We start from the raw sequence: 13,798 nt of genomic DNA on the forward strand, positions 1-13,798 counted from the left end.
CAAAATTCAAGTAGGTCTTCACTTTGAAATAATTGTTTGAGCTCGATATCTGACTGCATGTCTAGCAACTCCAATTGTAAATTATCAGGAGCAGTGGCCACATTAACTGCAATAGGATTTGATTTATAGTTTCACATTGCATGTCGTACCCCCTGCTTTGGTGCTTCGTACCCCCAAAGGGTACACGTATCCCTGGTGTAAGATGTAAAATGAAAAGTTCACTGACAGTGCAACCTCTACGACACAACGACTATGCAGTTTGTAAACAATTTTGACTTCGAAAATAATTTTGACAAGTCAAAAAATAATCGCCTTAATTATTATAAAGATTTTTTTTTATTTTTTGTGGGATTTTCAGGGGTCAATGAGAGCCGCAAGAAGGCTAGCTTGTGGCCGCATGCGGCTCTAAGAGCCGCGGCTGGGAATCACTGGTCTAGATCAAGGGTGCTTAAAGGCTAAATTTTTGTAATGGAATTGTTACTGCATATGATAATTACTGTGCACCAAAGTTTTGTTACGTCGTTCCGAAGAGATATGTTACGAGCAAAAGACTTTTTTTTCGTAATATTTAACCATGATTGATTCAACCTTTATCCTCGGACTTGGAAAGCTTCTTGCAGAGATTAATCTTGGCAGTTTCGCATACTTGTAGAGGCTTTGCATCACTGAGTGACGCACTGACGCAGGCCTATGGTCACCGAGATTGACAAAGTGAAGTTTCCGATTGTTGAAGTCTTGTTACCAGAGAATTATTTCATCCATTAGATGCCGCTGAATGGAGTGCAGTCCTTAACGTGCGTTGCTCAAGCACCTCTACATTTCTAAAATATGCATTCATACTGTATATTTCCTGGCCTGGTTGTTGGTACGGTCATTTTTTTTCATAACAAGGTGATCGTTGTTCGGACGTTGGAAGATTTCAGGCGTTCATTAACCCAACTGAAGTTTTATCATTGAGAAATTGTCTTATTTCAGTTACAGCTTTAAATTGAGCAAAGTGATGAGTGAAGTGAAGGTTGTTGTAGACGATGGCATTAGGAGTTACAAAATCAGGTGTAGTGTGGATAGAATTGGAAAAGAATCCGCTTGTGGTGGGTTTGTGTGGCAAGGTAAGGCATGCATTGGCGCATGGTCTTCTTATCGAACTTGGTTTCTCTGGGTGTGCTGTCAAAATCGCAAAACCTGCTGCATGCAAGTGACGCAATCTGTCCTAAATTAACATTTAATAACTCATGATGATCTGTATAGTAATATTTCTGCATTTCTGCTTCATGTGTTAAGCCAAGTCATGACCTATGAACGGCAGCCTTAGCGTCTACTCAGCCATAAGTCGCTAAAAACAACTTGTGTTAGCTGAACTGTCACAACATCAACACTACAATCAACGGGTTCTGGAAAACCATAACCGGATGTCTATGTTTTTCACTGCTGAACAATCTCCTTATTCTGGCAGGCATCAAACCCGCTGATTTTTGTCGTCAAGAGGCCACACTTTGACTTTTAGTTGACGGCACCTGGTACTGAATAACTTACTCCGGTTTAAAGTCTTAGCTCCTTAAGAAAAGTGTTTTTATCGAATGAAGTCAAGACAACAGCTATTTGATAAAAGTTTACTTGGGGTAGACGACGATAAAGACATTTCCATGGCAGATTGGATAGACCATAAATCGCAAGCAAAATGGCTGTATACATCCAAGTTCAATTTAAAATGCCCGTCTGAATGTCCTCAACGACAGGCTAGGGTGCACTTGTCGGATTTTACGTTTTAACTGCGCGCCAATTGATAATTGTATATCTCGTTGTTGTTTTTAAGCTAGCTTGGCACTGAGGAATAAACCGCATACCATATCATTTTTTAAGACTCCCCTTCTATCCTTTGTCCATTAAGTGGAATAGAAGGTTGGCTTATCTTTGGTGATCAGATCAAATATTGGCAAATTTTACTAAAGTGAAAGACATTGGAATTTTTGTCATCGTTGAAGGACTAATGATGTGTGTGGCTATGAATAACCTATTGTCATTGGTGGTGTACGGTGCTGTATTTATCACTAATAATGGTCTATCTGGTATCATTGATAGATTGTCGAGAACAACAAGCAAACAGCACGCATATAGATGATTAGTTATAGGATTGCGATAATGTGTTGAATGCAACGTGATATGATATGCACGTGTCTCAAGCAATAAATATTCCTGTATTTCGCAAGTCACATTATTTTGTAACATAATAACATAGAATCGAACAGATTTGCTGTTGTTTCGGTTTGCGGGGTGAAGCGTTTTCGTTTGAGGAGTAACGATTACTACCCGCACTTTTCTCAGTGATCTATCATCAATTCATACTGATTGATTTAGATCCAGCAAGTCATGTGAGCGAATTACACCATGCTTTGCTCTCCGAGAAGGATCGCCACCAAGCGGCATTAGATGCGTTTAATCAGCTCGAAGTCCATCACCAAGAGGAGCTGCAGAGCAACATCGATAAATTATTAAAAGAAAATGAAGAAAAACTGGCCATTCAGTTGGAAAACATTCGGTGATGGATGTTAATATTAAAAGAAACTATTTTTAGTTGGTTTTGAATGTCAGCACCAATTAGCCCCTTAGCACTTTTTCATCCTTTTAATCCTTCACAGCTTTTCTTTGTCAAGTAACTCTTGGTCTGCTGCCTGTGTTTCAAAGATTGTTTATTCGTCTATTGCTACTGGTATGCGTATGGCGTATACAACTGCATGAATTAAGCTAGATGATGCTTTTTCAGCTCGAAAATAAAGTTTTATCAATTGGCCTGACCTTTCGTGAAATTTGCACTTTACAAAGTTATTTAATTAAGCCTTACAATAACAACCATGTATCATGCAGCCGGGAAGAAGAGACCCGTTTTGAACTATCTCTCCGGGAGCTGAAAAAAGCTGAGGAAGAGAAGCGCATGGAAGCCCTAGCACAGGAAAAAGTGAAGATGACTTCAGCAAACTTAGGCATTGAGCAACTGAGGAAGGTCGGGTGCTAACGTTTCTTTATCATTTTGTGATTTGGCCATCTGCCAGCGGTGGCATGACTGGCTGATGATGATGATTTGAATAACAAATACATTGTCCGATAAAAAATACCTAACGTAAACTCTGTAATAATGCAAAGAATATTAACTGTCTTCATGTTTCTATGTAGCCGTGGCATATTTTCCCTATCGATAACTGGTCCGTATCAGTAAAACGTAGCTTTGCCATCTCCACTGTCCATGGACACTGGACAGGCTATAGATCGCCCGGTGTTCTCTCGCAACTTATTCTTTGTAACCCAAGATTTTATAACAATAAAAACTTGTTCAGTAAAATTTTACAAATGTAAGACCCAGTGTATACCAATTAGGTGGATATCACCAGTTTTAATCCCACGCACTTATTTTGGCTGATACATTGCAGCTGCATCTATGCAAAATGCTAACATGACGTGTGCCGCATTTCAGATGCTGTCTGAGCAACAAGTGGAAGAGAAAAAATTGAAGACGAAACTGCAGGAGACTTATTCCAACCTTGAAGCCCAAAAAAATATAGAGGTTAGCATTTTTTTGAGTGAACATCGGCTTCGATTTGTAACCAGGAATATAAACGCAAAGTTGAAACACAGGATGTACTGCAGGCCTACTGTTTATCGTTAAGACAAATGTTTATTGCCGTACAAAAGTGATAAAATCGCACTGATTTTAAAGGAAATTTGAAGTAAAAAGTTTTATGTATGCGCGAGCATTTTTAACCCCAGTACTTATTTATTCGTGTTATTTATTCCAAATGTTTCCAAATATGAATTGTGGAAAATTGACGATCTTTGACTATTGTTTACCTAAAAAGCATGGCTGAAGCTTTGCACAAGCCTGCAGGAGGTTGCTGTACAATGTGATAATTTGCATATAATGCTGTTGTATTGCCACCGACACTTACCTTAGGCTAAATTCGGGTGCCGAATGCAAATATTATGCAGTTGTTATTTTTATGGAAGCTACACATTTTTGTACTTCAACCTTTACCAACAAATTTAATAAGTACACCACGCTTTTTGGGGGTAGGGGGGGGGGGGCGCCGTAAGACTCTCTGTTTTGTCACAACTGTTTCTATAAACAACCAAAAGCAAGCGCAAGTTGTAGTAAAACTAACAAAAATTTTGACAAATAACTTAAATACAATTTTGGTAAAGAGGTGACTTTCTTCAACCATAGACAGATAAAACCAAGCAACCACACGGCATTTAACATAATATATTATAGTGAACATAAACTATAAACTACGAACGTTTTCGGCCATACACATGTTAGCCCTTTTCAAGTAACGGAAAATAACTGATTTTGCACCTACATTGAAAATAAATAACTGATCTACACAATAAATTGAAAAACGAAATGCACAAGAATGAAACGGCAAAGCAGGGGAGAAAGGCACATTACATGGCGGTTAATTCCTGCGGCCAACAACTGCGTATTGAGGCGAGGATTGTAGGATTTTATGAGTAAAGAAAACGAAAACGTTCGTAGTTTATGTTCACTTTTTAATGTATTATATTAAATGCCGTGTGGTTGCTTGGTTTTATCTGTCTTTGAATAACCTAAAGTAAACTAATAATTGTAGAATGCTTTGCCTCCAGGGAGGGTTAACATCCAAACCCAACCGCCACCCTTTGCACACAGCCTCATATGGTCTGGAAGCAAGCGGACCATCCAAATACAAGTTTTTCCTAAGTTGATTGCTGTAAAGGAAAAATAATGTTTAAAACAATATGCAGTTAAAGGTTGCATTTAAAAGAAAAAAAAGCTGCAAAATGTTGCATTATAAAATTCCCGGAAATAGCTAAAAATATTTTGCTGTATTAGTCTTGTTTCTTTTGAAAGCTGTAAAACAAGTTGAAAAAATTTGCCCTAATTATTGCCATATGACAATCGCTACCAGTCCTGAAGCTCCTCTAATCCCAAGGCAATTATGTGAAAGCACTCATTAAAGCAAATGGTGACATAAGCTAATTGAAGGGGGTTCGCACCATTTACAGTAATTTTGTTGCTACGACCGGCCGGCGCATTTAAATACTTGTTCCGATATTCATGCATTTAAATATAGAAACAGCTAAACGAACGGTTGATCAAGTTGGAAAGGGACCACAAGTTGAATGCTCTCGCAATTGCCGAGCGCCTCGAACAAACTAAGAAGAGTTATGAAGAAGACATCCAGCAGCACAAAGTAAGTGTATTTTAGTACTTTAATAAATAAACTTGAATGACGCGGCTCAGTTGATGCGGCTTTGTCTGACTCATTAGCGGGATGCACGAAATCGTATTCCAAGTTTATGGTGGCAGTGATCTTGTGTCTTGACATTTTTTTCCTGAAACAGTTAATCAAGTTTGCCTTATAGGAAGAAGTGCGGCAGCATTCCGTCACTATTGTTTCAATGGAAGAGAAGATCCAGCTAATTAACCGCCAGCGCCAGCAAGCCGAGGAGAATCTTGCATCACTTAAGTCCCGCTTTAAAGGTTAGTGGTGTTTTAATGTGCGCATACATGAAACTGAATTCTCGGTGCACGGTCGTTTGGTCGACAGGACGTTTGGTCGACAAGACATTTGGTCGACAGGACGTTAGGTCGACAGAACGACTCATGTTTGGGTTAGGGTTAGAGTCAGGGTTAGATTAGGGTTATGGTTAGTTAACTAACCCTAACCCTAAAATAAATCGTTCTGTCGACCTAACGTCCTGTCGACCAAACGTCCTGTCGACCAAATGACCGGGTACCGAATTCTCGTTGTTGCTCGATTGGTAGGCTACGGCATCCATTGAATTGAGGGCTAGGCCTTGATAGTTATGGCTAAGGGCCTGTTCACACTACAAAAAAAAATCGTGGCAGCGACGCGAAACAAACGTTTGAAAAGAGAAAAAAACTCTACACAACTGTACAGTTACTACACGAAAGAAAGCAAAGCGAATACCTATGCTTTTTTGACGCAACAATGCTTTTTTCAGCTGTTGTAAAAGTCGATTGGCGCAGGGGATGAAGTGCTCGCTTTTCAATCATTCAATCATGGTTTGATTCCCGGCTTAACCTGGTTGTTGAAAAACAACGTGCATCTCTACCCAGAGTGTAATAAATTGGGTGATTGGCTGGGCGTAGTTGGATGGATGGATGGTCATTTATTTTTGTTTTGATGCGAAACGCCGAAACGTAATAAAACAAAAACGTACAGTGTTCATCCAATGAGAGAGTGCGAAAGACCGTAGCACTGAAGGCGTAGGAAGGAAGTTGCGGAAGGAAAGGCGGCCGAGAGAAAGGAACCGGCCTCCCTACTATCGTTAGTGCCAAAGGCTTAGTAGGCCTATATGTAGGGTTACTATAGGTGTTCTTTAGAGAGGATTTGTCCTCTTTTCTCAAGAAAAATTAATTGTCCTGCGAAGACACTCGAGAATGCTCAAATGCCTTTTTTTGTATTTTTAATTTTCTTGCTCATGGTTTTAACAGGATTTTATTTTACTGTGACTTTTTGGCGAAAGCTAAATCAGGCTAAGCAATAATATCAAACAGAAAAGGTCTGTTTTCTGTGAGCTGTGGCGGGAGTATCCTTGTTTAAAAAAAAGGTTAATTGACTTTAAAGTTGAATACAGGGTGACCCAAAAAAAATATCAGATCCATACCCGATCTGATGAAAATGTGTAGTGGTGTACCTGATAAAGTGGTTGTCTGAAGACTCTGAGGTGTTGTCTACTTGGATTAATACACCACTTCATTTGCCTAGTTCTAATATTGTGAATGGATGTTTCTGCCCAAAACTGAAAAATGGGATAACGGTCAGCTGTCCGTATTGGAAGTATCTGGCAGAGAAAATATTGGCATTGGTGATGCTAAACTGTTCGATCTGTCTATACCAAAGCTTATGCACATTACTTTTTTCTAAAATGATAGCATATTTGTTTCAAACATTGCTGAACCAGAATGTTTAATTAAATGCTAAAAATCGCGCAATTATTTGTCTGCAATAGGCCATGGTTCATAAATCAAATGTAGAACCCATTTTTTTCTATGGTGAAGCCACTACGGTTGAAGCAAGGGGATGTGTCCGATTCTAACATCTTAACGGGTGTGTAAAATTTCGATCATATTTTGTGTTAGCAAATTTATCATCTCTTTAGTTGATCCATTCTTATTGAAAAAAGTTAAGGGAGCAGCAAAATATTCATGGGTTGAATCTGACATATAAACTCGTTTTGTTTTTAGCTTGTTTGCTGCAAAGACGACCTATAATAATTATCCGAGAAGATGTAAAAAATTCTTCAATCCTAAAAAATTATTTGAATTTTACTTGCTTATAAAGCATCCTCTTTTTGCGTGATAAAAATGTGGTAGGTCTATATTGAGAACCTTATCTCTCGATATTTACTTTGCGTTTATTTAATGCTTAATTTTACTACAAAATATGTTTATTAAACGTTGTAAACTTGACACATAAATGAAAATCGTCTCACGGGCCACAGACCAAATTTGGCCCGTTGGCCACGGTTTGCACACCCCTGATTTACAGCTTTCAGCTGATCGCCATGCAAAGTATGATTCCAATTTGTTATCCGCACTGCGCAAAATTTTTGTACAGATTTGGAAACAGATAAACATCTTCCAGCAGTTCCAATGCAAGCACCAGCCGCCAACGACCAGTTAGAACAAGAGATCGCATTTCTCAAGACGGAATTGTTTCATGCTAACCAGGAAATATTGGTGAGTGACTTGACACATTTTGTTTTTCACTAAAATGGATAAATTAGAGGTCATCACAAAACTAAACTATTTTCTCAAAAAATTATCTATTTATGAAATATAAATAAATAAAAACTGGGGTAGGCAATTTAACGTAGGAAAACAACTGCACGCCCAGTCAAGCCGGTGCTTGAGATAATCCCAATTGTGCATCCAAAGGAAGCAATGCCTGAAAAATTTTATATTCAAAGTAAATGTAAGACAAAGTCCAAATCCAAATTGTCATGTTACATATTGACGATTTCCCGAATACCCGAGGTTGATTACCCGCAATCGCCGATATGTAACATGACAATGTGAAAAAATACATTACAAGTTAGATTTAATAAGTACACAAATCAACAAACATAGCCTTCGTATTTATATATAAACAATCAGAGGTTTTGTCAGTCCTGTACGAGTCGTCGTTGTGTGAGCCTCTGAGGCCGAAGGTTTATCCTTTTACCACCCCGAATTCACGATGTTCTCGGACTACACTGGAAGGCTACTAGAGAGCAGCCAGTTTTTGGTTTCATCATCCAAGACGCGCACACCATTAGGTAGCTTGAAGATAGTACAGACTTTTAATGCAACTTAAGTTCTAAACAAAACATGATACAGAAAAAATATATAGTAGGTTCACAGACTAAATTTTCCATCAACTGATGCCATAATATCATTTTTCATTAAAGTGAGGTTCCGGCAATTGGAGCACCCTCGCCCCACCGGCGTGGGGTTAAAAACCTAAAGCGTAATTTGTTATCACTTCATGTCATTTTAAAACCAAAAAAAAAGAAATAAATTACTTTCAACACGAAAAATTGCAAAATCTATTTTTTTAACACAATTATTATTTACAATTTTACATACTTGTTGTATAGAGTATAATGTTTTTACAGTAGTGACATGGCTGGTACTATCAGCACATAGTCAAGATGTCACCGCCCATTGTATCAAGAATGGTGAAAGGTACGTTGGTAGAATGTCACAGAATTGTTGCCTACCAACGTCAGATTAACAACGTTGCAGGAACGAGTTGCTGTAATCGACGTGAACTTTGCTTTGCAGACACAGAAAGATGCGATTTTAGGACTTCGGCGAGATTTGATTGGAAGTCAGGCAAGGATATCGGATATGACTGGCGAACTGAGTGAATCCCAGAAAATCGAACTGGAACACAACAGGTATATGTGACATAATGATGATATAGAAGTGATAATATTGGATAAATGTTTGAAGATAATATGTATCGGGCTGTTTTTTCTAGAAACCGATGTAAAAATCAAGAAATGGAAATGAATACGACTCGGCAAAAGCTAATGAAAATGTCGAGCATAGTGGACGCACAGAAAGATCAAATTGGTCAGCTGCAGAAGGTCATTAAGTGAGTGGGTTATTTTATTCATTTATTCGATTAAGTTACTGTTGTGTTCTTAGCTCATTCAATCAGAGTCATACTGGAATTATGTTTTATTATAAAATTGCACAACCAAGATATAGTGTGAAACCTGCAAAGTAAGCCCAAAACGAGAAGTGCCAATTAACAAAAGCAGGCGGATGAATACTAAGCAAAAGAGAAGACCTGAGGGAAACGAAAACACAGTACATCGTTTCAATGCAAATAAACTAAAATACATAACATCTCCCCAATAAAATTTATGACCACCCATAACGAAGAGGTGGTTGGCGTCTTCTCTTTGATCGCCTTAATGTTTGTTCTTGATGCGATGACGATGGATGGATCGTCGGTCGCTATCGGCGTCGATGAGTCCTCGGTCGCTATCGGCGTCGATGGAACCGGAAACTCGTCAGCTGTCGATGACGACGTGAAAGTAGTCTCCCCTGGGTCCCCGTCTTCCGGCGAGATGTAACGCGGACGTAGCTGGTTGATATGGCGTCTCCATATTGGACCTCGAGGGTCCACTCGAACCTGCAAACTACGACTCCCGTGTCGCTTCACCACGACGGCAGGAACCCACCGAGGGCTTCGGCTTTGCCTGGAACCAAAGTATAAAGCATAACAAGGATCACCAACATCGAAGTTAATTGTTTTCTGGTTTTGTTTCCGAGGCGAAGGACTCGTCGATGGTTTCGTGATCTGAGCTGAGGAAGGAAGTAAAATATCTAATTTAGTACGTAGTTGTCGGTGGTTTAATAACTCACTGGGAGAGTAACCACTGGCATTAGGCGTACGGCGAAACTGCATCAAGATTTGAGTGGTAGCACTTTTAGGCGGTAACGACGATTTTCTCAACGCCTGCTTGAAAGTGCGCACCAAACGCTCTGCAGCACCATTCGTAGCTGGATGGTATGGTGCTCCAGTGATGTGGACTATACCCCTAGCTTTACAATAATTCTTGAAGTCTTCTGAAGAAAACGTAGTCGCATTGTCTGAGACAATGGAGTGGGGGTATCCAAAATGGGCAAAATCCTGCTCTAAAAGATCAATAGTAGCAGATGTCGATACGGAAGAAGTTGGGTGAATAGAAGGATACTTACTATAAGCATCGGTAACAATAAGCCAATTGGAACCTAAAAAATTAATAGCGTGATCGACATGAATTCGACTCCAAGGCTTCTCTGGAGCTATCCATGGGTGGATAGGAGCCTTGCTTGGTGCAGCTTGATGCTCACCACATGTAGTACATGTTCGGCAGAGGTCGACAATGTCCGCATCGATATTGGGCCAGTAGACTGCTGTCCTGGCCAGCTGTTTCATTCGCTGCATGCCGAAATGACCTTCGTGTAAAAGAGAAAGAATATCATTGCGGAGTTTAAAAGGAATAACTACTCTAGAACCATATAATAAACAACCATAACATGTTGTTAGAGAATCAGCAACTCTTCTGAACTGTTCGATTGGATCGTTAGAATTTGATTTCGCAGGCCATCCTTCTTGTGTAAAGCGAATGATTTTAGACAAGACTGGATCCTTGGAAGTTTCCTTGCGCAAAGTAGAAGAATCGGAATGACTAACCTGCGAATCCAACGTATCAATTGCGCAGACAATATCAACATCATCTGCACTTTCCTCCCCATCAAAAATTGTGTCATCGTTGGACGGAAGACGGCTCAAGGCGTCAGCATTTTGGTGATGCGTTGTTTTGCGATGCTCTATAGTATAACTAAAATGAATCAAAAACAACGCCCAGCGTGCTAACCGGTTAGCCGCCAGCGAAGGGGTAGGTTTATCTGGACCAAAAAGTGAAAGTAAAGGCTTATGATCTGTTACCAAAATAAAATTCCTACCGTAGAGGTATTGATAAAATTTCTTCAAAGCGAAGATGATGGACAAAGCCTCCTTTTGGATTTGGCTGTAGTTTCTTTGAGCCTTTGTCAAGATTTTCGACACATTGGCTATTGGCCTCTCGCTTCCGTCCGGGGAGCGGTGAAACAGTGTGGCGCCAATGCCCACGCTTGATGCATCGCATGCAATTCCTAAAGGAAGCAACGGGTTAAAGTGTACGAGAATATCTTCTGCGGAAAGAAACGTTTTTAATTTTGCAAAAGCGCATTTTTCTTTGTGTTCCCATCTCCAAGGAACACCACTCTTGGTTAAATGATATAACGGTTGCGCTACCGTAGAAAAATCTGGGGGCATAAACTTAGAATAAAATTGAACCGACCCCAGAAAAGAACGTAAGGTACCAGCATTGGAAGGAGCAGGCATGTTCAGCACAGCATCGACTTTAGGACCCTTTGAAATCCCCTGTTTAGAAAGAACATGACCTAAGTACTCGACATTTGCCTCGGCAAATCTACATTTTTCCTTCCTACATCTAAGACCTTTCGAAGATAAACGATCGAGTAGTCGTTTAAGGTTCTGGAAATGCTCTTCCGCTGTAGTTCCACTTATCAAAATGTCATCCAGATAGACTGCTACACCTGGAAGGTCACTAGTTAAATCATCCATTATCTTTTGGAAATGGCCTGGGGCAGAAGAGATGCCAAATGGCATAACATTTTGCAGTAAAACCCCTCTATGGGTACTTAATGCCAATATTTTTCGACTCTTTGGACCTAACCTAATCTGGTTATAAGCATCTGCCAGGTCAATCTTAGTGAATCCGTGGCCACCCCCTAGTTTACGCATTAAATCCTCTGGAAGAGGCAAAGGGTGCCTGTGAGTTTTAAGTTGTGGATTAACCGTCGAAGAATAGTCACCACAAACCCTTAATTTGGGTTTCTTACCTTCGGTAGAAGCCTTGCGAACTGGTACTACAGGAGTTCCCCAGTCGCAAAATTGTACAGGTGTCCAGATACCTTTTTCTATGCCGGCGTCATAGGCAAGAGCTAAGTCTTCTTGAATGGCGAAAGGCACTGGTCTGGGCTTTGAAAACACTGGTTTACAATCAGAGTTAAACTCAATCTCTAATTCGTAATCCTGAAGACAACCTAACTCAGGTTTAAATAAGTCTTCGTATTGGTCACATAACTCGGAACATGATTTTTGCAAGTTAAAATCTATGTCGTTGTGACGATGAATAGCATGTAAAGATGAAGAAAAGAACTTATCTACCGAAATATCTAGTGCTTGAATAGCATCACGTCCTAATAAGTTAAGGTTAGGGATTTCACATACCATAAATTGAACTGTGGTTGTCTTTCCCGATTTGTTGCAGCTCGCTTCGGCAGTGAAAGATCCAATAATAGGCATCGAGTGCTTACTTGCCGACTGAAAACGTAGCTGCGGAGTCTGCAAGATAGGTTTGCCTAGCTGCGACCAAACTTCAGAAGAGATGAAATTTCCCCCTGTAGCTGTATCAAGTTCCATTAAGACGGGAAAAGACTTAATAAAAATTCGAACCTCGAGTTTAGGAACTTTACTCGACGAATTATGAACAGTATTTACCTCCTGTATGCAGTTGACCTTAGAAGAATGAACTTGTGCGGCTTTTTTACGACATGCGGATTGTACATGCCCTGTAAGTTTACAGAAATGACAGACCGCATTTTTAAATCTGCAGTTGTTAGCAAGGTGATTAGAATTACCACATCGATAGCACTTACTTTGCTTGTTCGCATTAGCACTGGCCACTGTAGCTTTCTTGAAAGAATATCGTCTATCGGTGCCTTTAACTTTATGTACCACCGACGGTTCAGTGCCAAACACCGTCTCCTTAGCCACTTTTGCAGCGTCTTCAGTTTCTATGGCTATTTCAAGAGCACGTGAAAAAGTAAGATCGTCAGGTTTAATTTTAAAGAGAGCTTTAAGAACTGCTTCGTTTCCTACCGAGCACATAAAACAAGTACGCAAAGCTTCATCTAAAGGATTAGTAATAGAAGAAAAGTCGCACGTGGCAGCGGCTTGCCTTATTCGTGCACCCAATTCTGGAACAGTCTCACCTGGTTTCCGCTTCAAGTTGCTCCAGAAGCGAAATCGTTCACGAATAACGAAGCGCTTAGGGTCGAACTGTGCCTTCATGTAATTCGAAATTTCCTCCATTGTAAGTTCATTGATTGGCTTTGCTGTAGACTCTTGTGCGGCCAGATTGAGGATCATCTTGTAGATGCTGGCTGACTGGTTAGTGAGGAAAACTTGAGCCTTCTTATCTTCAGGAACGGATTGTGCTTTTACAAATGTGCAAAAACGTGACCAATAATCAGTCCAAAGTTCTAAAGCTGAATCAAACTCACAAAATTTAGGAATAGCTTGAGATAATCGATTTTGGTTTTCTGATTCGCATGGAATTTTGAGGGCTGAAATTAACTCCTTCAGTTGTTCTTCATGATGACGTTCTTGCTGTTGCATTTGTTGTTGTGCCTGTTCTTCTTGCTGTTGCCTTTGTTGTCGCGCCTGTTCTTCTTGTTGCTGCATTTGTTGTCGCATATGTTCTAGCTGCGACTGCATTAATTCCACCACCTTGTCCATATTGTAAAAATTAAAAGTTGTAGAAAGTAAAACTCGTAGGGACTAAAACTGAACACTTCTGCGTACCACTGTAAGTTTCTCGTTCAGACGTTCAGCATCCCATCCTCGTCGCCAAATAACTCTGTTGTGTTCTTAGCTCATTCAATCAGAGTCATACTGGAATTCTGTTT

The 13,798-nt window shown here is 40.0% G+C and overlaps 1 protein-coding gene across 4 annotated transcripts in view; it reads left to right on the plus strand.

The window, feature by feature from the left end:
• LOC145768233 (forkhead-associated domain-containing protein 1-like) overlaps positions 1 to 13,798 on the plus strand; it is a 78,224-nt gene that overhangs the window by 38,023 nt on the left and 26,403 nt on the right. For all 4 annotated transcript variants that reach the window (XR_014288925.1, XM_082579718.1, XM_082579720.1 and 1 more), the window contains exons 13-20: positions 2,356 to 2,536; positions 2,863 to 2,998; positions 3,467 to 3,556; positions 5,103 to 5,222; positions 5,395 to 5,512; positions 7,617 to 7,738; positions 8,825 to 8,940; positions 9,024 to 9,140. Coding sequence is in view for 3 of the 4 variants with exons in the window: in XM_082579718.1 (XP_082435844.1) it covers positions 2,356 to 2,536; positions 2,863 to 2,998; positions 3,467 to 3,556; positions 5,103 to 5,222; positions 5,395 to 5,512; positions 7,617 to 7,738; positions 8,825 to 8,940; positions 9,024 to 9,140 (1,000 nt within the window). In the remaining variant the exon portion in view is untranslated. The remainder of the gene's footprint in view (positions 1 to 2,355; positions 2,537 to 2,862; positions 2,999 to 3,466; positions 3,557 to 5,102; positions 5,223 to 5,394; positions 5,513 to 7,616; positions 7,739 to 8,824; positions 8,941 to 9,023; positions 9,141 to 13,798) is intronic.

This window comes from Aplidium turbinatum, chromosome 4 (assembly GCF_918807975.1).
Source record: "Aplidium turbinatum chromosome 4, kaAplTurb1.1, whole genome shotgun sequence".
Taxonomy (NCBI): domain Eukaryota; kingdom Metazoa; phylum Chordata; class Ascidiacea; order Aplousobranchia; family Polyclinidae; genus Aplidium; species Aplidium turbinatum.